Source organism: Henckelia pumila, chromosome 3 (genome assembly GCF_033568475.1).
Source record: "Henckelia pumila isolate YLH828 chromosome 3, ASM3356847v2, whole genome shotgun sequence".
Lineage (NCBI taxonomy): Eukaryota > Viridiplantae > Streptophyta > Magnoliopsida > Lamiales > Gesneriaceae > Henckelia > Henckelia pumila.
Window position 1 is genome coordinate 29717850 of NC_133122.1, and position 23175 is coordinate 29741024.

At 31.2% G+C, this 23175-nt stretch overlaps 2 protein-coding genes across 6 annotated transcripts; one reads left to right on the forward strand and one right to left on the reverse strand.

Annotated features, from left to right (window-relative positions):
* The first annotated feature begins 9178 nt into the window (after positions 1-9178).
* On the forward strand, positions 9179-14841 carry LOC140891266 (NAC domain-containing protein 75-like). Of its 3 annotated transcripts, none has more exons than XM_073299676.1 (7): positions 9179-9299; positions 9758-10063; positions 10289-10466; positions 10782-11371; positions 11766-12029; positions 12434-12526; positions 14408-14841. In XM_073299676.1, exons 2-7 carry the CDS (start codon positions 9938-9940, stop codon positions 14501-14503), a joined length of 1347 nt encoding a protein of 448 aa, XP_073155777.1. In that variant the 5' UTR covers positions 9179-9299; positions 9758-9937; the 3' UTR covers positions 14504-14841. The 3 variants fall into 3 exon arrangements, with proteins under 3 accessions (XP_073155777.1, XP_073155780.1, XP_073155778.1); XM_073299679.1 differs by having other exon boundaries at positions 12437-12526; XM_073299677.1 differs by having other exon boundaries at positions 9232-9299; positions 9936-10063.
* A 4582-nt stretch (positions 14842-19423) lies between these two features.
* Positions 19424-22604, reverse strand: LOC140890589 (phosphatidylglycerophosphate phosphatase PTPMT2-like). Of its 3 annotated transcripts, none has more exons than XM_073298489.1 (7): positions 22350-22604; positions 21965-22242; positions 21303-21425; positions 20870-20963; positions 20689-20771; positions 20518-20607; positions 19424-20040 (listed from the first exon to the last, which is right to left on the reverse strand). In XM_073298489.1, exons 2-7 carry the CDS (start codon positions 22178-22180, stop codon positions 19780-19782), a joined length of 867 nt encoding a protein of 288 aa, XP_073154590.1. In that variant the 5' UTR covers positions 22181-22242; positions 22350-22604; the 3' UTR covers positions 19424-19779. The 3 variants fall into 3 exon arrangements, with proteins under 3 accessions (XP_073154590.1, XP_073154589.1, XP_073154588.1); XM_073298488.1 differs by having other exon boundaries at positions 22324-22604; XM_073298487.1 differs by having other exon boundaries at positions 21965-22604.
* Positions 22605-23175: the final 571 nt, after the last annotated feature.

Sequence of the window (23175 nt, forward strand, 5' to 3'; positions counted from 1 at the left end):
TACTACAGGTTGGTTTGTTTGAGGCTGTACGTGTTTTCTCTGTATATACATTGTCGGTTGTAGTTGCTTTAAGTTATGAGTAGCTAGCCGAAGCAGTATGCATATGGGTAGGACGATCCAATTCGAAGGTGCCCTGACTGTCATGGTGTCTGAGATCTATTTACTTCAATGTTTCCTTTTGTTGTTGTTCCCTCTCTGTCATAGTTGTTCACATCTATTTCTTTTGGTAGATGGACGCATTGTAGCGACAACAAAAGGAAACACAGAAAGCAAGTAGCTTTCTGAATTCATAGGCTAAGCTGAAAACCGAAATTTTATATCATAACTGGTGTTAGAATCTGTATCAATGAATGGATGCTGGTGACATGCAAGTTATTTGATGAGTGCTTAATGTGTACTATCTTAGGGTGAAAGACAATAAAGACATGTTAGTGATGTTATGCTTGGACTAATGAATTTTTATTTCACCACTATTATATATGGATTTCAGATAATGTTCGAGTTGGAAGGATTTTTATTCAGTAGAATAATTTGAAAAGATGGATTCAGGTGATTCTATATAGTATTATACCAATGCATCAAAATATCCAAATTAGATGAACCTAACTACACAACTGGACACAAAAGTCTTGCCCAACTCAATGACGCACTTGCATCCAATTTTTCAGAGAGCTAAATGCCTTTGTGCATGGTTTGTGCCTGACGATGGATTTTAAATTCTTTTGACTTTGTTTGGATGGATGAAATTGAAGTAAATTTGAAATTTATTTCATATCAAGTCGTATAATTTTTTCAAATATGCATTCAAGATGGTGTCATTTGAAATTCATCTCTGAAATACCTTTCCGAATCATATCTAACCATCTAAATCAAATCTATCGATTCAAGGTGACTAGAGGTATTTATTTTGATAAAATGGAAAACCAAAATATGAAAAATTGCATATTTCTCTCCCTTTGATAAATTCGACAGATAATGAAATTTTGACAGCGTCGTTAATTGGATGGTGTGTTTTGAACATGAATAGATAAAATAAATGAATTCCAACAAGTTATCTTAAATAAATTGATTTAATAATATTAGAAAAATTAATGATGTCGAAACTCTATTACAGTTACATTAATGTTTAAACAAGGTCACCAAAAAAAACCCCATTTATTTTCTTTATAACATAATTTTCAAATACAAATTTACAAAAAATTACCTTTAAATTGTTGTCATGATTAGTTTGTTTCGTTAATTGAACGAAAATAAATGTTATTTTTGCATGCTCACGTTATTTAATTCATTGCAGAAAGTGTTTAGTTTAAGGGGAGAAAATTTTTAAGGTTATCAAAGTTTCCTAATTGTCATTCGAAATCGACTAAAATTTTCGAACCGGACTCGTAAATATGAAATACTAATCTTCGTAAAAGATTTCATATATTATTTATTATATAGCTGCAACAGTTAATAAATCAAATAAACAAAAGTAAGTTCAACAAGCAAAAAAATACCTGGAGACTGGAGTAAAATAGATAATATCAAACATTTTACTAAAAAAACACAATAAATAAATTAGTTTCGATATATTGGACCGATTTTCATTAATTATATCAGACAACTAAATTTCTAAACATTAATTTAAGAATGAAATTGACTACTGTTCAAATCCTTATTACATTTATCGATCGATGTATAGATAGGGGGTGTAAAAGTTTATACTTTTCAATCAATTCAGGAGGATATTTATTGCATATAATATTTAGCAATAATTGATTGGGGAACTACTATTCCTTTTTGCAAATTTCACACCCCTAGAAAATCATATTCCGACCTTTGATCATTACAATGAAATGCTTCTTTCTTTTTTTATTTATTTTTTAATTTTTTTTATACACATTACTGTTTTTACATAGTAACAATAAATTTATGTTAGCCATTTTTATGATAAATTAGAAAGTAAAGAAACTTATAAGTTATAAATATATAGCAATAATTTGTGAAAGTTCTTGGTAAAAGTCCATAAATGAAAGCTATAACTGAACTTATTTTCATTGTTATATTTCTTTTTTATATTATTTTGAGCTATGGTCTAACCATTGAGTTTCTAATCTAAAATTTAGTTCGAATTAAGATCTTGGAGTCTTATAAATTATAAAAAATCGAAAATGATGTATTTCAATCACATATAATCATTATTATGTTATAATTAAACTTATGATAAATTTCTTTGTACATTTGCTATATATGAAATGGATGTTACGCTCTCATTGATATGCTTAAATGTACTATAAATATTTATATTTATTGGGAAAAAAAGTAATAATAATGATAATAAGTGACCACATGAAAGACAATAAGCCAATTATAGATATGCAGTACCATCAAAAATTATTTTTCGCAATTAATTATTCCTAGATCACCTTTTCTTTTCACAATAATTTCAAATAAGCATTTATTTCTTTTGTATTTGAATCTTTTTTAGACGTGATGTATAAGTAAATTGCTTCAAATTCTTTTCTCATTGCTATATCATGCATATATACATATATATATATATATATATATATATATCCAAGAAAATTTAGGTCGTTAGGTAATTTACTCTCAAGATAACGTCTCATTATCCAAGACATGAGAGTTAAATTAAGCTAATAAATGAGACATTAATCCTAATGGTGAGTGAGGAGCCATAAAGTAAAATGGGGGCATAGAATGGTTTGCATGTGGCTTTTTGGGTAATGATGAGTTATATTGCATGCCTAATCATAACCAAATTAACCACATTAGTGAATGACACACCACACCACAAGTCATGTCTACTGCCGAAGAGAAAGTGAACCAACTTTTCCCACGGTTTCATGGGATATTTTTGTTTCCATCTCACTTTTATAAGTTTTCTTCGCTTGCAAAATTCATTTTTGTATACTTTTAAACTCATCAATTTATGTAATGCATGATATTAATAATAACAACGTTTCTTTACACAATTGCCAATTGTATAAGCCAAATTTTTCGCCCAAATCTTGTTTCTAATTTATCAAAGCAATTTACATATGCAAAACTTATTACTAGTCCATCTCAAATAAATTGATTTTTTTTTTTTTGAGTACATAAATCGTAATGCCTTGTTAGAATTAATGCTATAACTTCAGAAACTAACTCATTGGTTTAATAAAGTCTCTAAAAGTTGAAATGGACTTGGACAATCCTTCCTATTGAGCTAACTTTTGGGATTGAGTATTTTTAAATCCATAATTTTAACTATCAAATATTAGGTTCCATCGTTATGGATTAGAATATTTGTGGTTGGGTCACCCGTTGTCTAAATTTCATATTCCAGATGTTCATTCATGGATGTGACGATGGTGTGTTAGTTGTCTCATATCGGTTGGATAAAGTACTAGTTCCTGGGAGTTGCATATATGGAGTTGGACAACCCTTCATCTTGAGCTAGCTTTTGGAGTTAAATTAAGTCCAAGTCCATAATCTTTAAAATGACATCAGAGCTCAAACTCACCTTTATATATGTGTTGGACTTCTTGATGAGTTACTCTTAAAATGTTCATTCATGTGTGTGAGGAGAGTATGTTAATTGTCTCACATCGGTTGAATAAAGTTCTTTGGAGTTGCATATATTAAATTGGACAATCTCCCCCCTTAAGCTAGTTTTTGGATTGAATTAGGTTGAAGTTCATGATCTTAACATCTCAAAAACACAATTCTCTTTATATTTTATTAAAAGAAAGATTTCAATCTAAGTATGTTATATTTGTTCTTTTAGTCAATTTTTTAATATAATGTTGTTGTGATAATGTGACACTTTTATATATATGTGCCGTATATCACATTGACCCTCTTTCAAAAAGTTACCAAAAAATGAAAAATATAAAATTAAAACTAAAATTTGACAACATTCAAAATTAAAATTGTAGAAAAATCAGTATACATCTATATCACCAAAATTATAGTTTTCTCCTTATTGAATTAATCGTGATCGCTTATTTTAGAATTTTTGTTGTCGTACATCTGACGACCACCACATATACATCTTGGACTTTACTTTTGAAATTATATATACATATATCCAACGTACATCCTCCAATCTCCAATAAATATTGTTAGTTAATTTTTTTTTAACAAAAATCATAAATATTGTTGTTGGTTCAACTAAAATTGGAATCAAATATTCAAATCTGTTTTATTAAGATCCTACATGAGTTTTATGTTCTTAGTAAATAAAATAAAATAATTAAATTAGTGTGTAATTGTGACTAATAGCTCATCTGATATCAACGTCTCAAATTTGGGACGATATTTCATATTCGAAATTGAAAATGTAATAATCCTCTGGGAAATATTTTTTTTGGTATATTAACTTGTCCATGTTAACTTTTTAAAAAATTTTTGGTACACTAATTTTTAATTTTCAGTGATTTTGGTTCAACTGCATACGTGTCAGCTAGAAATAATGGTAAATAATATTACAAGTTCTTACCGTAAAAAAAGTATAAATAATGGTTTGATTAAATTTCTCATTTTAAATTTTCCAAAAATATCAATTTACACTTAACAGGAACTGAGCACGTTTAAAACGAATAGAACCGATCGATAAAGCGGAATAAATTCTAAGAACATTATTTTCTCGTACATACCAAAATCATCCAACCAGTAACAAATTCTAAGAACATTATTTTCGAATCGACTATGGAAATTGGAAATCAATTAAATTATGTAAATTGTATGCACTTGTACTCGTTACACTAATATTGATGTTGATCTTGATGGGAGAATTGATTTTCAATTTTTATTATTTTCAAATAAAATATTTTGATTATTTTTAAACATAAATTATAATAAAAATATCCATAATGCATACATCATAATAAACGATTTAAAAATTTAATATATGATATGACATTAGCCTAAATAAATATACATTCTCCAAAATAAATTTTTTGTATGTTTTGTTTATCGTTAAGAGATAAATTAAAATAAACAGGTTAAACTTTGCGTATTGCAACCTAAATTAACATTTAATGGGCACTTATATTTTTGCGTGTATCAAATTATGGGCCACTTTAAATAATTCGAAGCTTATAATATATAAAAGAAACATTCATTAATTATATATCGATTATCATACTACTAATAATGTGATATAGACTAAATATCACACACACACACACACACACATATGACATATATGTTAAAAAATTATATTTATAAATAATCGGTTTGATTTGGATTTTTTTACTAAATCTAAACATTAATGAACCAATATTAAACCAATTTTTTTTTATTTCGTTAATTTTAAAACCAATTCAAATAATCGTGATTTATTAAAAACTAACCCAAACCCAACTGGTTCAATCTGGCTTTCCGATGGAGTTGATTTGGTTTGGTGGATCACCCCTAGCCCATGAGATGAAAAGAGATTATTAAATTTATGTGTAAAAAGAGTAAAATATATGTTTAATTAATGTTATGTCTGTGTAAAAAGTAAAATGGTTGTCCACTCCATGTCTTTGGTTGGTACACCACAATTTTATGTTTATCATTATTGGCATGCACAGAATGCCAAGTTGATTTATAATTGAAAAATAGACTTCAACAACTGCTACTATTGGGACAATCTCACCATATGTGGGTGGGCTCTATTCCATTAGTCAACATTCAACTCCACTCCCTTTTGAGTGAGTTTTGGGTTAAACTATATATTGCTTATTTTAATTAAAAATAAGCAAGTATAATGTAAGATATTGGATGTACTTAATCTATATATGTAGTTAAAGATTAATGTTTTTAATATAAAAAGTAATATTTTTTTATGAATTGGGCCGAGTCAGTGATTCGTTTCACAAAATTGATCCGTAAATCTCATATATGAATTAAAATAATTGTATGGAAGGTCGAGTTACTTTTTCACCTTCTTATATTTCAGATGTAATTTTGGTTGACACAATTTAATGTTATTAGCTTATTTTTTAAAATAAATAAAAATTGCAAGAGCATATATATAATTACGGGTTAATAAATTTTTTGGTCTATTAATTTTTCAATGTTTGGTTTTAGTATGCTAACTTTTAATTTTCGACTATTTTGATCCAACTGCTGATGTAGTGCAGGAAAATGACGACGTGACATCAAAAAATGAAGAGATGTCAAGTTGTCACGTCAACAATTGGACCAAAATAATCGAAAAATAAAAGTTAGTGGATCAAATTCAAACTTTGAAAATTTAATGAAACAAAACAAAAAAAAAACAATTGCATAAAAATATTATATATAGACACAATATATGTCCATATATATATTTGTCATCTTGAATAAAAATATATATTAATCTCTTCAAGTGGCCCCAAATAATTCGTTGCTCCTTTTAATCAGGACACATGAACAATTACAATCATTCCAATGTGTCCTAGACAAACATTGATCCGAAGGCTTCATCATTTACTCCTTGACCATATTAAAAGTACGCAGTAGAAACCAATTCTAAAACTAAAACTAACTAAATTGAGTACTCGATTATTCAGAAGTTAAATATATTAGAGGAAATCATAATTTCTCATGATTTAACCAAATTTCGATTTTTCTTTCCTCGTTCTTTTTCATACAAGTATAACTTGCTAATACTAAATCATGTAATTCTAAATTTTCGGATTCGCTTATAAGCTATTTTGGGGATTAAATCATCGTTTCGAGCAACTTGATATTGTCGCGTATGAATGGTTTCGCCCAGTGACAACAAATAAAATCGTTGGAATTTAGAATTTAGCTAATTTTTAATATACATGTTTGACAAAACGAGCTCTATATATGAGGGTGTTCATTTGTTTGTATTTTCCATCAGGATGAATTAAAATAAATTAAGGGATCGGAGTGCTTTTATTTATTTAAAGTTTTGTTATATATATATATATATATATTATATAAAATGATTGGAATTAATTAAATAATATATAGACAGGGTGTGGTGGTGGTCCATCGAGTATACTGCTGATCACTTGCCTTGAATATCAAGCAACGTTGTACCCCTCCTCCTCTCTTTTCTATCATTTCTCACATATATTTCCATATTTTATTTTATGAATTAAAATAAAATTAAGTATATATAGAATCAATAATTAGCAATAACATATGAATTATATTCCTTTACAAGCACAAAAAATATAACTTACTTCAGATAAATATATGAAAAAAAATTGAAATTTAGTTTAATTGTGCATCTCTTTCCTACACATTGTGTAAACATTGATGGCAAAGAATCATGATCAGCACTCCACAGCTCAAGGCCCATGTGACTTCCTATCATTTTTTGCCATTCTTTTCCTGTTTTTATATCTTTCTTTAGTATTATACCTTTTTTTTTCCTTTTTCTTTTTAAATGTTTACTATTTCTGAATAATATGGTTATACTTGATCAGGAGATTAAATAATATTTGATGTATTTCTTTTTAAAAAATTAACTATTCCGGTTCACAAAATTAAATGTTGGCATGCATGGATATAATGTATTATTATTATTTTTCATGTCAAGATCATACAAATTGACTTATGATGTAATAATATATCCAAGTTTTTTAAATTTTGGAATAAAATATTCCACTTGCTTTAATTCAACAATAATTTTGGATTATCGTTGTCTAGACCAAATTTTTTTTAGACATTAGGTGGCAATGTTGAGATCAATATAACCAATAATTTTTTAGTACCCAAGAGCAAATTTGTGATGTGTTTTTATGTGTGAATCACATATGGGTTGATATTGTGGGTACTATTTCATAATTCATATAATATAGAGGGCTTTTTCAAAATGAAAAATAGTACTTTTGGTGTGTAAACTTAGGTTGGTTTGAGATTTAAGTGGTGTTTTGTAGAGCTTCTAGAAAGCAGTACTTCTCAGTTTTTTTCTTATTTTGAAAATTTTATTAAGAAAAAGTTGAGAATTGCTTTTTATAAGCTTTACAAAACATTACTTTAGTCCTTCAATTAGTCAAATTAGAGTCAACATCCAATAAATTTCAATTTTTGTTGTATCAGACATATTTACACTGTATTAATTAATTTTGGCTGAATATCTCTGACTAGATGACGGAGCTTGGTGACATGAACATCTAGTTTGGGGATTCTGTCTCCTTAGACTGCATATTTTACGGTTGAGTTTATGTTAGCATAAGAGTAGTACCCTAATACTCAATTTTAGTATCCAAAATCGATTTGGACATGTGAAATCCACAAAATACATACAATTACCCATTTTAATTTGATTAGGTGGGGTCTATATATTTTTATGAATTCTACTACCCTTGTGCTAACATCTCATCAACAGAATTAATGGAAAATCAATTATTTGAGTAGCTTTGATCTAGATTCCACATTAAACACGCGACAACTATCAGTTAAGATGGACATCCCATGAGATTTAAGGGCTACTTCTATCGTCACGTCACGCAAACGGTTACAACGATTGTATTTTTCTTACAATAAGGGCTTAGAGAGGTCTTGCTCTAGTCATTTTCTCATATATTACTGTCGTTTGCCTCCAATAAAAGCATGTCTCACACAATCGCTTAGAAAAAAAACGGTTACAACGATCAATTTTTTCGCGTGCATGCCACCAATACTTCTTGAAGAATTTCCATGTGAGAGGACAAGTACAAAATTTTAATTATAAAAATCTACTTAATACACACAAATCTTTCTATAAATTCTCAAAAAACATGTCGAATTAGCAGTTACTTTAACATAAACATTTTATTTAACAACCATATAAATGGCTTCATGTGTTCCATTGGGTCAATATGATCTTAATTCCAAGTTGAGTTTCCTTTTTGGAGTGCATATACAAAGTTTATATTCATATATAAAATTAGTACATGGTTTCTTACAATAATAAAAATTTGTTTTTATTTGCAATCACACACACACACATATATGGTTTCTTTTTCAAATAAATTCAAAGATTTGAATATGAAAACATATCCTAAACAAATGTATTTTTAATAAAATAGAATTTGGTTGGGCAGATTAAGTAAAAAAACAGTTGGGGTTGCTGTGCTTTTGAGTGTGTTCTTAAGTAACAACTAAGGCCCTTGCATTTTCTTGCTTTTGCTTTACCAGTCAAGAAGACTCCAACACACATACATACATACATACATACAAAGGTGTGTGAATTATATATATATATATATATAAAAAAACAAAATCCAAACCCCAAAATCTCTCTTCTTCTCCTCCTGCTCTCTCTCTCTCACGCACAAACACCTGAAACACGCACCAAAACATTCTACAAATTTAGCAGGGAGTTAAAGGTATGATATAGGGCAGCTTGCTTTTCCTTTATCTCACTACTTGCTTCAGTTAAAGTTGCAGGATTTCTGTGATTAAAGCCCCTTGATTTCTTTCTTTTTCTTCCTCTCTTTCTGTTTGATTTTGTCCTAATAAACCTCTCTCTCGCCTCTATATTTTCTTGAAAATAACATACATACATACATACATGTTTTTTCTTGTGTTTCATTTCCCTTCATTTGTAACCTTTTGATTCCAACGATTGGAGTCGATTTTCTTGAAGATATCCAATAATTTTCATTTGGCTATCGATTTTTTTTTTTTACCTCCTTTATTTCATGTCCATGGATTTCTGTAGGTACTGATTTGTTTTTTTGGGAAAAAATGGTGTTTTTATGTGTTATTACATAAGATATATACATCTGCACGTACATGATGAATGGTCAAGTGATTTGTGTTGATTTTCTTGATATTTTGATAGTTTTCTGAGGGGATTGAGAGTTTTGATTCGGTAAGAAGCTGGATTGATCCGATATCGAGGCTTCTTGATTTATGGAGTTAAGATTAATATACAAGTATAGATGTTATAATCTCTGATGAATACTGCATAGTTTATAAAAGGGAGCTAGAGCTAGGAGGTGTATAATATATTGTTTGAGCCATGAATAAGGGTACTCAGTTGGGATCTGTGAGCAGTTCTGATCTCATAGATGCAAAACTTGAGGAGCATCAACTGTGTGGATCCAAACACTGCCCGGGTTGTGGACACAAGCTCGAAGGAAAGCCGGTACACGAAATTTCTCTAAATACTGATGAATATATTCTTGTCTTCATTAACAAGATTTCGGAAAGTTACTATATAATTAAAAAACAAGATATGGGAGTTACATATTTACTTTTTTGCTTTTGATTTTATTGTGTTTTTTTTTTTTTGGAAGTCTTTCAGATTCCTCTCTTTCCCATGTTATATTTAGTTGATCTGGTGATTGAAGTGACTGGATTTTTGTTGCAGGATTGGGTAGGCCTACCGGCCGGAGTAAAGTTTGATCCGACGGATCAAGAACTGATAGAGCATCTTGAAGCGAAAGTCGAAGGAAAAGAATCAAAATCCCATCCTTTAATTGATGAGTTTATTCCTACTATTGAAGGTGAAGATGGGATTTGTTATACACATCCTGAAAAGCTTCCAGGTCTCAACTTCTCTCATCATATGATTTATTTTCTTTATTTTATCATTTGTTTTCATTTTATTTCATTTAGTGTGTGTGTGTGTGTATTGGATATGGTAGCTTAATCTGCCATGATTCAAGTAGATATATAGGTTTTACTATGATATTTTCTTGGAAGATACAACAATATTTCTGACTAGGGTTTGTTTTTTTTTATTATTATTTATTTTAATATAATAGTCTCTCCAAGTTTTTCTTCAATGAATTGAAATTTCAAGATTATCTGTTACACCTAAGTAAACCTAACTTTGATTTTATTTCTTTCTTACTTTCTAGGAGTGACAAGAGATGGACTCAGCAGACATTTCTTCCATAGACCCTCCAAAGCTTACACAACCGGTACAAGAAAAAGAAGAAAAATTCAAACCGAATGTGACTTACAAGGCGGCGAAACGCGGTGGCACAAGACGGGCAAAACCAGGCCTGTCATGGTGAATGGCAAGCAAAAAGGGTGCAAGAAAATCTTGGTCTTGTACACAAACTTTGGGAAAAACAGAAAGCCCGAGAAAACGAATTGGGTGATGCATCAATACCATTTAGGCCAACATGAAGAAGAGAAAGAAGGGGAACTTGTGGTTTCCAAGATCTTTTACCAAACTCAACCAAGGCAATGCAACTGGTCTTCGGAGAAAAGTAGCGTTAACACCGTCTTAGGCGAAGGATTGAGTATCGACCCGAATAGCCAGAAAGAAAGTGGCAGTGGGAGTTGTTCTAACAAGGAAATAATCCCACAAAGAGATGAATTTTCAGCTGCTGTTGTAAATGTTGGTGCACCTATTCCAGGTTATAGTGCTATAGATCATATCCAGCAACTGAAAGCTGATCATTTTAGCTTTCTTCCTTATAGAAAACCCTTTGATGATCAGGTATGTATTCTAAAATTTTCACTTCACCAGAATATTAAGCTATTATTTTAAATATACTCACAAATTGTACATTTAATTTCAAATTAATGAAATCATACATCTGTGTCATTTACATTTTTTTCCCCATTCAATATTTCACCACTCCCTCAAAAATTCTCATATTCTTAAGTAGATTTTATGTCTCTTAATTTATGACATAACCAACATATTTTAAAATTAATCCACAAATATAATAATACATTTTCCTTCTACACATAACATGATCATGTTGCCTTTGTCTGTACATAATGTGACAAACTAATGAAGCATGACTGAGAAGGTCTCAGACCTGTAACGATAATTATCAAAACCAAATTAAAATAAACAGATTTTAATTATATGATTAATGTTTCAGGCTGGAAGCATTGGAGAGGCATCAATAGGAAGGGAGGCGCATGGCGGCTCGTGCGAAGCGCGTGACATGATTCACATGAGCCATGAGCATCATCAAATGTCAACAGCATCAGCAGCTACATCATACCACATCAGCAGGCCTTCACATTCCATTTCTGCCATTATATCACCTCCACAAGTAATGCATCACACCTCCAACATGATTCTTGATCAAGATCACTCCTTCCATGTTCCAACACTCATGCTCCCGAACGAAAATTTCCAGGTACACCTATATAAAACCGAGTTAGCGAGGAATTTTCGGGTTTGATTTTCTTCGAAAAATCAAAGTAATAATCTTGCTTTCTTTTCACATTTACCTGTTTTTGTTCCTAATATATATATATACAGTACATAAGTACAAATTTTCAGTGGCTTGGGATTAAATTAATAGTTAATAAGAAACTAATCAGTATCTAACCTGTTTTATATATAATGTAACTTTGTTTGTACTCATCTGGAAGTGATCAGAATTAAATTTGAATGCCAGCTATATTGCTAACAAATAAATAATCATATTATTGACTTTAAAAATCCCTATCTTTTGCAGACAATACATGATCATATGCATGATTATGTTTTTATTTTTGTCATAACTTACAAAATTATTTAATTATATTTTGTGAGCAGCAGCAGCAGCAACAACATCATAAACTAGTTGGAAGGTCTGCATCTGGATTAGAGGAACTCATTATGGGCTGCACCTCAACTGACATCAAAGAAGTATGTATTACAAATCTTTAACTTTTTGACCCTAAAATGCATGCTTTCTTATATATATCTCTGTGTGTGAAAACCAAAGCTACTTAGAGGTTAAATCATGAAATGCAAAAGGTAAAATGCAGATATGTTAAATAGTAATGTATATGGGGGTTATAAAATTGCAGCAATATTCACAAAAATGTACATGAAAACAAATTTATATGATTAAATTTATTTGTGTAGTAAATTATACCCATTTTTTATATCAAGGGAGTCTTATTTATGATAAGGAGAAAGAATTCACTATGGCTAAACTAAAATTAGAGGATCTATATGCCCTTTTTTTTTCTTTCTTTTTTTGGTCCTTTTATCTCTTTTTCTTGTTAGATTGCTGTATCCTCTTTCCCAGCATAGGCTTTAGCTAGTTTTCACATATAGCTCAATGTGATGATGGTAAATTAGCACTAAATAATTAATTCCATCAAACAAACTACAAAATCGTATTCGATTATACATTCACGGATGTTGAAGGTTAATTTAACCAATTCAAAATTTTTGTATATGTTCTTGATATTTTTACTATCATAGTGTCACTAGTTCTTACATTTTATTTTGACCTACCACTTTTGAAACCATGTTGTTTTTTTTTTTAAATAAAAAAATAGTAATATCGATTTATTAATAATACTAGTAACTTATATGCGTAATATTGAATAGAATAAGCCCTAAGTTCCTACTTTATATACTAGGAATGTTAAAAAGCATGTATATTAAAACTCTTGAATCTTGACATTGGAATTTAGATTGCTAATTTTAAATTAGACTTGCCCAATTTATTTCCGACGCTGCCAACTTCGTTGTGTATTTTATGAGATGATGTTGCAATATACTGATCATAACTATCACAAAACCCATAAAAAAAGTACATTGATTAATTAAGTAAATTTGGATTATCATAGGTAGAAATTTAAATTTTTCCTAGCTAGTCTATATATATATTTCACACTTTGGACAGGAAAAAAAGAACATAAATATGATCACTCACATATCATTTTCTTTATCTTCTCCTTAAACTGATCTTTTGGTATTTTGCTCTTTAATTTTGTTTTGAATTCTTTTGATGAAAACTTTATTTGATTGTGTCTTACCACATGCATGAAACCCGATATCCATGCAACCATAAATAGAACATCGTAAAACTAAAAGCCGTCAATTGTGGAAGTTGCTGCAAGAATCCTACTTTTTGAACAAATAAATAAAAAGTGATGAAATGGAGCTTAGTGAGATAAATCTTTTGGAAGGCTGGCTGGTCTTAATTTGAACTAGCTATCTACTTAAACAAAAGAATATATAAAAAGAATATTATAAAGATTGAAGGTGACAGCTAAATCCCTTACATGTACTTTAGAATAGAACAATTTTGCTATATCTAATATTAGTTTATTATTTTTAATTTTCATTGCTGCAAAAGACAACATGGACAATGACCCAAAAACTTTTTTTCCATTTGGCATCCTAGGAACGAATTATTCACATGCATGCAGCCGAAATATATGGCTTCAAAATCATCAAAACTTCATTGCATGAATATTTATATATATTGAAATTACAAATTAGTTAATTGGATGCATTTGTTCTTTTTTTTTTTTTTTTTTTTGGAAATGCAATTTTGTAAATATATTGTTGATATTTTTAATTTGTATTTCCGGGTATATGTTCAAAGTTGAAATTAATTTTATGATTCCAGATGATTTTTTTTTTAAAATCTCCTTGTCATTTACTCATTTTTCATTTTTAGTCATGTAAATCGTCTTTCCATTTCAGTATAAAAACTGCACCACCTGAATGAACGATTTGCTGATATATATGGTTTGCTTATCGTAATTCGTGTTCGAATCGCAGGAATCATCCATGGCGAACACTCAGGAAGCAGAATGGTTGAAGTACTCCAACTTCTGGCCTGATCCCGATAACCCCGATCATCATCATCATGGATAATTCTTTTCTTTTATATATTTAATTTTTCGATTATTTGGACAAAAGAGAGAAAGCAATCATTGCCTTAATCATCTGTTGATAGAAGCCAATAGGGACCATATAACATACATTGGTCCCTTTTTCCATCTTTTGTCCAAATTCTTGGCTGATCCATATATATAATATATACATATCCGAAGCTCAAACTGTAATAACTGTTGAAGGAAAACCCATGTTAGAAAAAGAGAAAAAGAAGTGAAAGGCAAAGGAAGACCAAATGAAATAGCAGTTGCCTCTCAAAGTAAAGAGATCAGTCACCTGCTGCATGAAAGTTATCACCCATGATGATTGCTGTGTCATCTTTATCATGTGTTTATTCTTATTATATTTGTTCTTTTTTTTAGGTATTTTTGTATAATTTGTTTTGTTTTTTTGCTTCTATTTTGTTGTTTACGAAATTCAATACAAATATTGAAACTTTAATTTATTTGTTATTGCTGTTTTTCTTTTTCCTTTTCCTTTTTGTATAAAATGCAGATGCATATGTTGTTTCATGCTGCCTTAGAATTTACTGGACGTGGAAGAGAGATTAGATGCAACTAGTTCTTTAAAAAATAATTAAGAAAAAAAATTTAGAAAATCTAAAAATAAAATTTAAATTTTTATGATTTTCTAAATGTTTTTTTAAAAGAACTTTTTATGTGAATTTAATGTTTTTGTCGAGATAAAGATCGTTCGTGAATTAGAAATAATCATTGGTTGGGATAATTCTATTGGATAAAGAATTGAGTGTTTGGGGATGTTACAAAGATGGAGGTATTATAATTTTAGGTCTAACTTCAATGTATAGTCTAAGATATAGACATATACTTGTAATTCCCATAATTATACATATATATATATATATATAGATTCGTTAATTCGGTATACTAAGTAATTAATTAAAAGGGAGCCGTCTTTTTTTAAAAAAAATATATTTTACGTGTTTTGTTTATTATTGGGTTGGGTGTAGCCAATGCTTTTATGCAGCTGCGTGTACAATGTACATATGTTTTATCGCATAGTATTACATGTCTTCGAAGTTTTTTTTTAGGTGGCATCATCGCTTTTTGATATTATGTCAGCACTACATTAAATATAAAAACATGATTAATCACCTTACTCCACAAAAAACCTTATAACACTGAAAGCTTTCTAGGGTTAAAATTAAAAATTAACAAGTTATGGGACCAAAATTATAATTTAATTCCCTCATTATTATAAATTTATTTGAAATACATTTAAGAAAAAAAAGAGGTGAAACAAAGTCACGATGTTGCTCGAAACAGCCTACTATGCATGCATTATATAAATCCAACTCCCATCCCATATCACTATACTTCATTTAATTTCATCATGCATGATTCAGCAGTACTCTTCATATTTTCCAAATTAAGTTAATTCTCATCTACCATGTATCATCAACAAATTAATTAATTAAGTTAATACAAACATATTGTTTGAATGATCAAGGGGGAAGCATGCAATAGGGAGCCAGAGGAAGTTTTATATGCAATTTTTCGAAAATATTCATTCCTACTTTCGCTCGATGCAATTCTTGGGTCCGATCCGCTCCTGTTTAGATATTTAAGGTAATCACTTTTAGTATGATAATTAGTGTGCCCTTTGGTAATGCTTTAACTACATATTCTAATGACATTAATCCAGATTTTGAGCTTTTTCCAGCCAATTATTTTTTGTATATATAGATATGCTTTACTTAACTAGAGAGAAAAGGGACATGCATGGCCACACAAAAATATATATACATGGTATTATTAATGTATATATCTGTTAAGGTTTTATTTTATTATCATTAATTATTATTGCATGTAATGAAGTGAATGAACATGCAGATTCGAATTTCGACGTAGTTTTTAATTAAAGGGAATAAAGACCACTGATTTTGAACAATTTCGCACCATTATTATATATTGATTAAGATCATTAAGCAGCTTTAAATCTTAGATTTAGCAGAATCTAAGAACCCTTTTATCAATAACAAAAAAGAAAAATCAGAATCTCCCAACTCACAGGAATTGTATGGGAATAAATCAAATCTATTGTAAAAATGAAATGCATGCATTGCTTCTTTGAATATTTTGAGTTGATAACATATAGTCACCAGACCACAATTAAATTGTTACAAGTGGACTAATAAATATATATGTAGTTGTATTTTATAATATATGAACGTACTCTCTCCTTTTAACTTTAAAATTAACCTAAAGATTTTATACGAAACCGCGTCTCAAAGTGGCATCCAATGTACTCGGATATTGTGTATTACATACAAATCTACACACACATCATTACATTCTAATAATAATATGAATACATTGTGTCCGTATAAATTAGATCTTTTTCTTTTTTTTACACATTATTTTTCGGTGTCGCATTACCTTATATGAGTGATAGATTTTGGTTTTTAATATGATCATGAACTATATATGATTTTATGGATTTAAGAATGATTAGGTTATTTTGTGACTATATCAAGTGATACTTGCTAAAATTGAAGGGTACAATTCAATGTCCGAGTCCAACCTAATTAAGCCCAAAGCTTCAAGTCTGAAGTGAACCTGAAACCAAGCAAAGAGTATTAGAGGGGACAGAAAGGATTTCTCGAAGTAGCCCTTCAGACGCTCAAGTCAGAGTCAAAAATTAATATGTAGAGAGGAGAGCTCGGGCACCCCTCAAAAATAAAAGTAATCAGTTGCAAATGAAGTGAACATACCCGGTATTTATAGGAAGAGTGGTAACATACCCGATATTTATAAGAAGAGTGTAGGGACCACACATATTTCGTAGAGGACCACGCGGTGAGTGAGACTCACGCGCTTGTACATCTGAGACTTCCCTTTCAAAGTGTGACCTTGTCCTTGAGGCGAGACTGAAGCTAAGGGCTCGCCCACCTCGGGTAAGCTATACCCTATTTATTCTCATCGTCATCCTCAACTCCTAGGCTCATTCTCATTTTCCCACCTCCTAGATTTATCCTCAGCTCCTTAGCAGCTTCTCACCTTCCAAACTTTCAAGCTCATCCCTAACTCCTTAGCCTCTTAGCTCATCTTCACTCTGTCACCTCCCTTGGCTACAACTCTAATTTCAACATGCCTCCACCACCTACCCTCATGTGCCGACCTCATCACTTAAAGCTGGACCAGAGCCTTGTTTCTTGACTATCGACTTCAATTGGGTCTAAGCATGTGATAGGCCCATTTGTACAATTTGTAAAAGATACACACATATATATATATATATTATAACTTTTGGAATAGAGTAGGTTTCTTGAAAAATGGTCTAATGGATCGATATTCGTGAAACATGTGGATCCGACCATAAAAGTAATATTTTTTTATAGATCATGTTGAAAAAAAGATCAATATTATAAATTGACTCGTGATACCAACTTATAGGAGTTCTATGTTTGAGATATTATAAAATGAGAGGAAAAAAAACATTAATGTTTTTTATATGCATTATATCACTAACAAGTCGACTATAAATGTGGCAAATTAAAGAGAGGAAAATTAAAAGAAAGGAAAGAAGAAAGGAAAGAAAAGGGAAAGAAGAAAAGGGGTTAGAAGAATTGTGTCACTTTCCACATGCAATATGAAAATAATAATGATGAAATGTCGTGTTCGACCTATATATAAAGTTGTTATTCATTTCTTTGGCTTTATGGAAGATTTTAAAAGGAGTACGTATTAGGGTTTCCCAATTGCAGAGATTCGCGGAATTAATATTATGTAGTGCAATGAGGAATAACACATGTTTGTACTTAAAACTCCTTTTTTAGATTCTTCTTCACAAACTCACCTTATCTCATTAACAAAGTATGCATGGAAATTTGGGCAAAAAAAAAATTAAAACACAAACTATATATGATCACTTCATAATTCATATTTAATTTTTTTTAATTTCATTCATAGTGTGCGCGTGTGGGTTAGCCTAGTTTTGGTTCTGACCATCTACTTGCGCGAAACATGAATAAATTTCAAAATAAAAATTTTATGTATAATAAAGGTTACACATTATTTTTGAAATTATAAAATTATCTCAATAAAGAGATATTTTATAACTGTATTTGGAATAGTTCTGTAATTTCAAAAGTAACGTATATAATCATGTGTAACATGCGTTGTACATATAGTGCAACTTATTCTTTAAAAAAAATAATAAAAAAAAACCCAACTTACGTACAAAAAATTTTGATTTTTTTTAAATGATCAGACTCATAATAAGTCAACCAAATGGAAGAATTTGATCATCTTTTTCTAAGAGTGTCCTACAATATCATGAAAAATGCATGCTATGACATGTTTTTTAACGTGCAAAAACTCTTATGAGATGATTTTAAATATTAATTTTGTGGAAATAGATCTCGCTGATCCGACTTATAAAAAAATATTATTATTTTTATTTTAGAATGTTGGAGGAAGTAGAACGTAATATAAATATAGAAATTTCTTTAAAAAGTCAAATTGAATAAAGTGTATATATTTATAAAAGATTAAATCTTTCATGTTTTGGTGAGACGAGAACTCGAATCATATTTATAATAAAAAAATAATATTTTATATCTAAAAAATAATTATTCATAATTGATAGGTAATACCGTTTTATAGAAGTTTGTATAAATAAAATTTAATGAAATTTGTCTGCTAACCAATCTCTTGTAATTAAAAAACTAATTCATCATAAAAATTTGGACCTCGTCACGTGTCTCTCCACCCTTCTTGGTTAATATTTGATTCTCCCCGTAATTTGTCTATTTTCCGGCGAAATGGAAAAAAAAATACACAAAATTTCGGAACAGATTTTCATTGTCTGTTTCATTTTAGGGAATTGGTCGATATTTTTTTAAAAAAAATTCAAAAATTAATATTCTGTCTGTTTTGTATCAACAAATTAAGATGACATGGATCTTTTCCAGAGCCCAACACAATTGGGCCAGGAAACCCGAGAAATTTTCGGATCCGATTCCTGGATCAGACCCGAATTGGACAAAATCAGTATATGAGGGCCAAGATGAAACAGAAGTACTTGTAGTCATATATACAAATTAAGCACCAAATCATACCCGACCCATGTTATGTACAACTGACAGATGGGTCACCAAAAGTCTCCTCTTTTTGTTTATTTATATTCATATTCTTATCATGTAATTCTTCAATTACCTCTGTACCGTGAGAGATTATGACTTTTTTCTAATGCTTTTCTTGGTTTGCATGCTAAGATATGTTTCCCACAAGCTAGCAAGCACGGGCCTCTGTTAGCTGCCTCATTATCGGTCCACAGCTACCTGAAACTTTTAAAGATGAAAAGAGGCAAGATAACTTAGCCATCATAGGCATTGACCTTGATATTCTGGGTATGGTCATCAGCTCCTTGCCAGAGATGTCATTGCAAGGGCTACGATAACCTTCAAGATCAGCTTTTGTAATTAGCACTACATCTCCCGAAGTACACATCGCCTTTGAGGCCATCCGCTGCTGCTTGTATTCTTGGACTGCCTGGAAAAGCAAGCAACTATGAGTTTTAAACCATCCGCATAACAAAGAGAATCTTGTGATGTGATTTTATCAACTAGAACAAAGACAGTTTCTCTTGCAGGAGGTGGATCCAGCAAAGGGTGCAAGGGGAGTTGGTCTCCGACAAATAAAAAAGTTCGAGATTTTGTCATTTTCTACAGCTGCAAGTTTTGCCACAACCACAACCTTCCCTAAAAATATTCATTTCATTTTCCCACCAAGCCCTCTAGTCACATTGTAATATATCTTATAACATCAAAATGCATAGACAAAGGAATGTATTTATAACAATGTGCCATCTACTCTATAGCAAGTACGCATGTGCCTCGGTTCTAGCAAAACCAATCATGATCAATGTCACTTGCAAGTTTCCAACCTTTTGATACCCCTTACTAACCCCCACACCCTCCCTCTAACTTGTCAGATCTGGACAATTTAGCCCTGGTTTTTTGTGTATACCTTCCACTGGGATGGTGCCAATAGCACCCTGGGTCTTCTAGACCGAACATATTCAAGTGCGGCAGCAGGACTCATATGCTTATATTCCACCTGCAGATCATATTAAGGTGTCAGGAAGATCCAACATTGTCATTTTTACATGTCATATTCTGTGGAGAAAAAAGAAAGCACCAGATAACAGAGGACAATGGTTGTGCTCCGTCCTCGTCCAGCTTTGCAGTGCACATATGTTGTTCGACCAGTAGAAGCATTTTCTATGAGCAGCATGAAATGAAAGGCAGGTATTGAGGATGGTATAATTCACAGGACATAAAGTGAATGTAAGGAAAATGGTGAAAAGAAGATCACTGACTGTGAATGAAATCTACAGCTCGATTAATATCCACAAAAGATGGAGCAAACAGATAATCTCTTGTTGGGATTACAAGATGGTCTATTCCATGATCCTGAAATAACAACACAGCATAGTGAGTACGAATAGAACACTTAGTAAGCAAGAGAATCCTTAGCAGTCATTTTGAACAACGGACTAGACAGAACGTTCCAGTCAAATGAGGGAAGACTTCTACTGGTAAAACACACCAAAGTTTTCTGTAACTGAAGTATTTTAGAAGTAAAATTGTCACAGAAAACATATACAGGTTTATGACAAAAGAAAATGGAAACTCATAAAAATTCAACATAAATGTATGATTGCATATAAGAAAAAAAGTTTAGAATAACCATAGCCTCATAGGCTCATACAATATCAACACCCAAAGTCGAGCCAGAGTTAAATAACTTACATGGTACAAAGATGTCGGTACCAAAGTTTCATAGTGCTCGTTCAGAGTAATTACACCACCAACTCCAAGGTGCTTCAGCCGAGGCACGTCCTTTGGAAATGGAACCGCTCCAAGCAGGAGAAACTAAATACCCAGTCACAAAAGCAAATACTTAGGCATATATCTTCAGTTTAATTATATCCAACACAATATACATAAAATATTTGTTAACCGCCATGAGAAGGATATCATTGAAAAAGAAAGTACATAAAACTCAAACTCAACTGGGCATGCATCATGGGAAAATGCCAGAAATTATTTCTTAGAAAAGTAAACTAATTTTTACACCAATAAGCACGAAAGTCGCAATACAAGGATTGCATATTTGCATCAGACTCGAATCAGAGCTTTTGTGATTGTATTTTCTGCTTGGCCATCAGCTGGCTTCAATCACAGGTAGAAAAATGTAATGTTAAGCATATAAATTCGGATAAAAACAACCCAAGAGCCTAAACCTTCACTCTTTTTTAAGAAACTTCAAAAAAATTCCTCATTTACAGCATAAATCCTTTTCCCATAGTCGACTACAGAAACCTTGCAACTCAAACGAACCAAATTTGACTAAATTACTACCTCAACATTCAAATCCCCAAAAAACACCGAACCATGAAGATATATTATACCTGATCAATTTGATCCCACCACCTGAACTCCGCTTGAATTTTATTCCGGAAGACGTTGTACAAAAGGGTCGGGTAGAAAAGGATCCGAGCCCCAGCCCCGACCAAAGCCCTTTTCGCGTCGACCCCCACCGGGATCAGCCTTCTTTCCTTATCATTACTACAGCAGCTGCTCTCCAGCACACTATCCATCGAATCATCCAATTCCTCGATCTTCATCGCAATCAATAACAACACGAGTTGATACGAAAACCCACTGAATCGATTCAATTAGGTCGAATCTACCGAAGAATTTGGGAGAAAATCAAATGAAGCTAAAACCCAGATGATGAAAACGATGAATCAAGACTCGAAATCAAAACCAGATCAGCAAGAAGCGAATCCATACGTGGAGTGAATCCAACGCAACTGCCCACAACCGGGCGATCGATCATCGAAAACAGAATAAAAACTAGAAATGGTATCAAAAGAGGAATGATTCCGCGATTGGAATCAAGATGATCAGTGGTCCCGATGGATCGAAGATGGTAGAATTGGAGGAAAGGAGTGAAGAAAAAGTCAAGCGAATTGCTTCAAGGGGAGTGACGAGGATCCACTATGGGCCATGCCGCCATTTTCTGCTATATATAATATTATCCTCTCTTATCATTTCTTATCCTTTTTCTTTCGAAAACTATGGAATTCGAAAATACTTTTATATATATATATAAATATATATATATATATATATATATATATATAATCTTGTTCCCCTGCACACCAGTATGCTGGGATTTTGTGTGCACCATGTGATGTTCGCGTTAACATCTGAGATGTTTTCGCGAATATCTGATTTTTTTTAGATGTTCACGCGAACATCCCGCGGTGCACACAAAATCCCTGCACACTGGTGTGCAGTGGATCATGACTATATATATATATATAAACAAAATTCTATGATAATGTATAGAAATTAAATTTCAAATATATAATTCTTAAATAATATTGACAAAATATTTTGATAGATTGACTTGATAATGCATATTTATTTTGAAATTCTTTTTATAAGGTGACTCAACCGACAAATCGTTACTTATCGGTATGTTGTTGGTAACTTTCGAATTAGCGCAAGAACTTGCTGATCAGGCTATTCAGATAAACAACACAGAGAAAGTTTGTTCGAGTAGGGGTTGACAGGAAAAATCGAACTGATAATTATTAACTAAGGCTCCGTT

Excerpts from the sequence above, each read along its gene's own strand:
- LOC140891266 (XM_073299676.1), top strand. The coding sequence starts at position 9,938 with ATGAATAAGGGTACTCAGTTGGGATCTGTGAGCAGTTCTGATCTCATA. Across the intron at positions 10,467-10,781 it reads ACATCCTGAAAAGCTTCCAG|GAGTGACAAGAGATGGACTC; the intron begins GTCTCAACTTCT and ends CTTACTTTCTAG. Across the intron at positions 12,030-12,433 it reads TCCCGAACGAAAATTTCCAG|CAGCAGCAGCAACAACATCA; the intron begins GTACACCTATAT and ends TTTTGTGAGCAG.
- LOC140890589 (XM_073298489.1), bottom strand. The coding sequence starts at position 22,180 with ATGAAGATCGAGGAATTGGATGATTCGATGGATAGTGTGCTGGAGAGC. Across the intron at positions 21,426-21,964 it reads GGTGGGATCAAATTGATCAG|TTTCTCCTGCTTGGAGCGGT; the intron begins GTATAATATATC and ends CTGGGTATTTAG. Across the intron at positions 20,041-20,517 it reads TGGCACCATCCCAGTGGAAG|GCAGTCCAAGAATACAAGCA; the intron begins GTATACACAAAA and ends TTGCTTTTCCAG.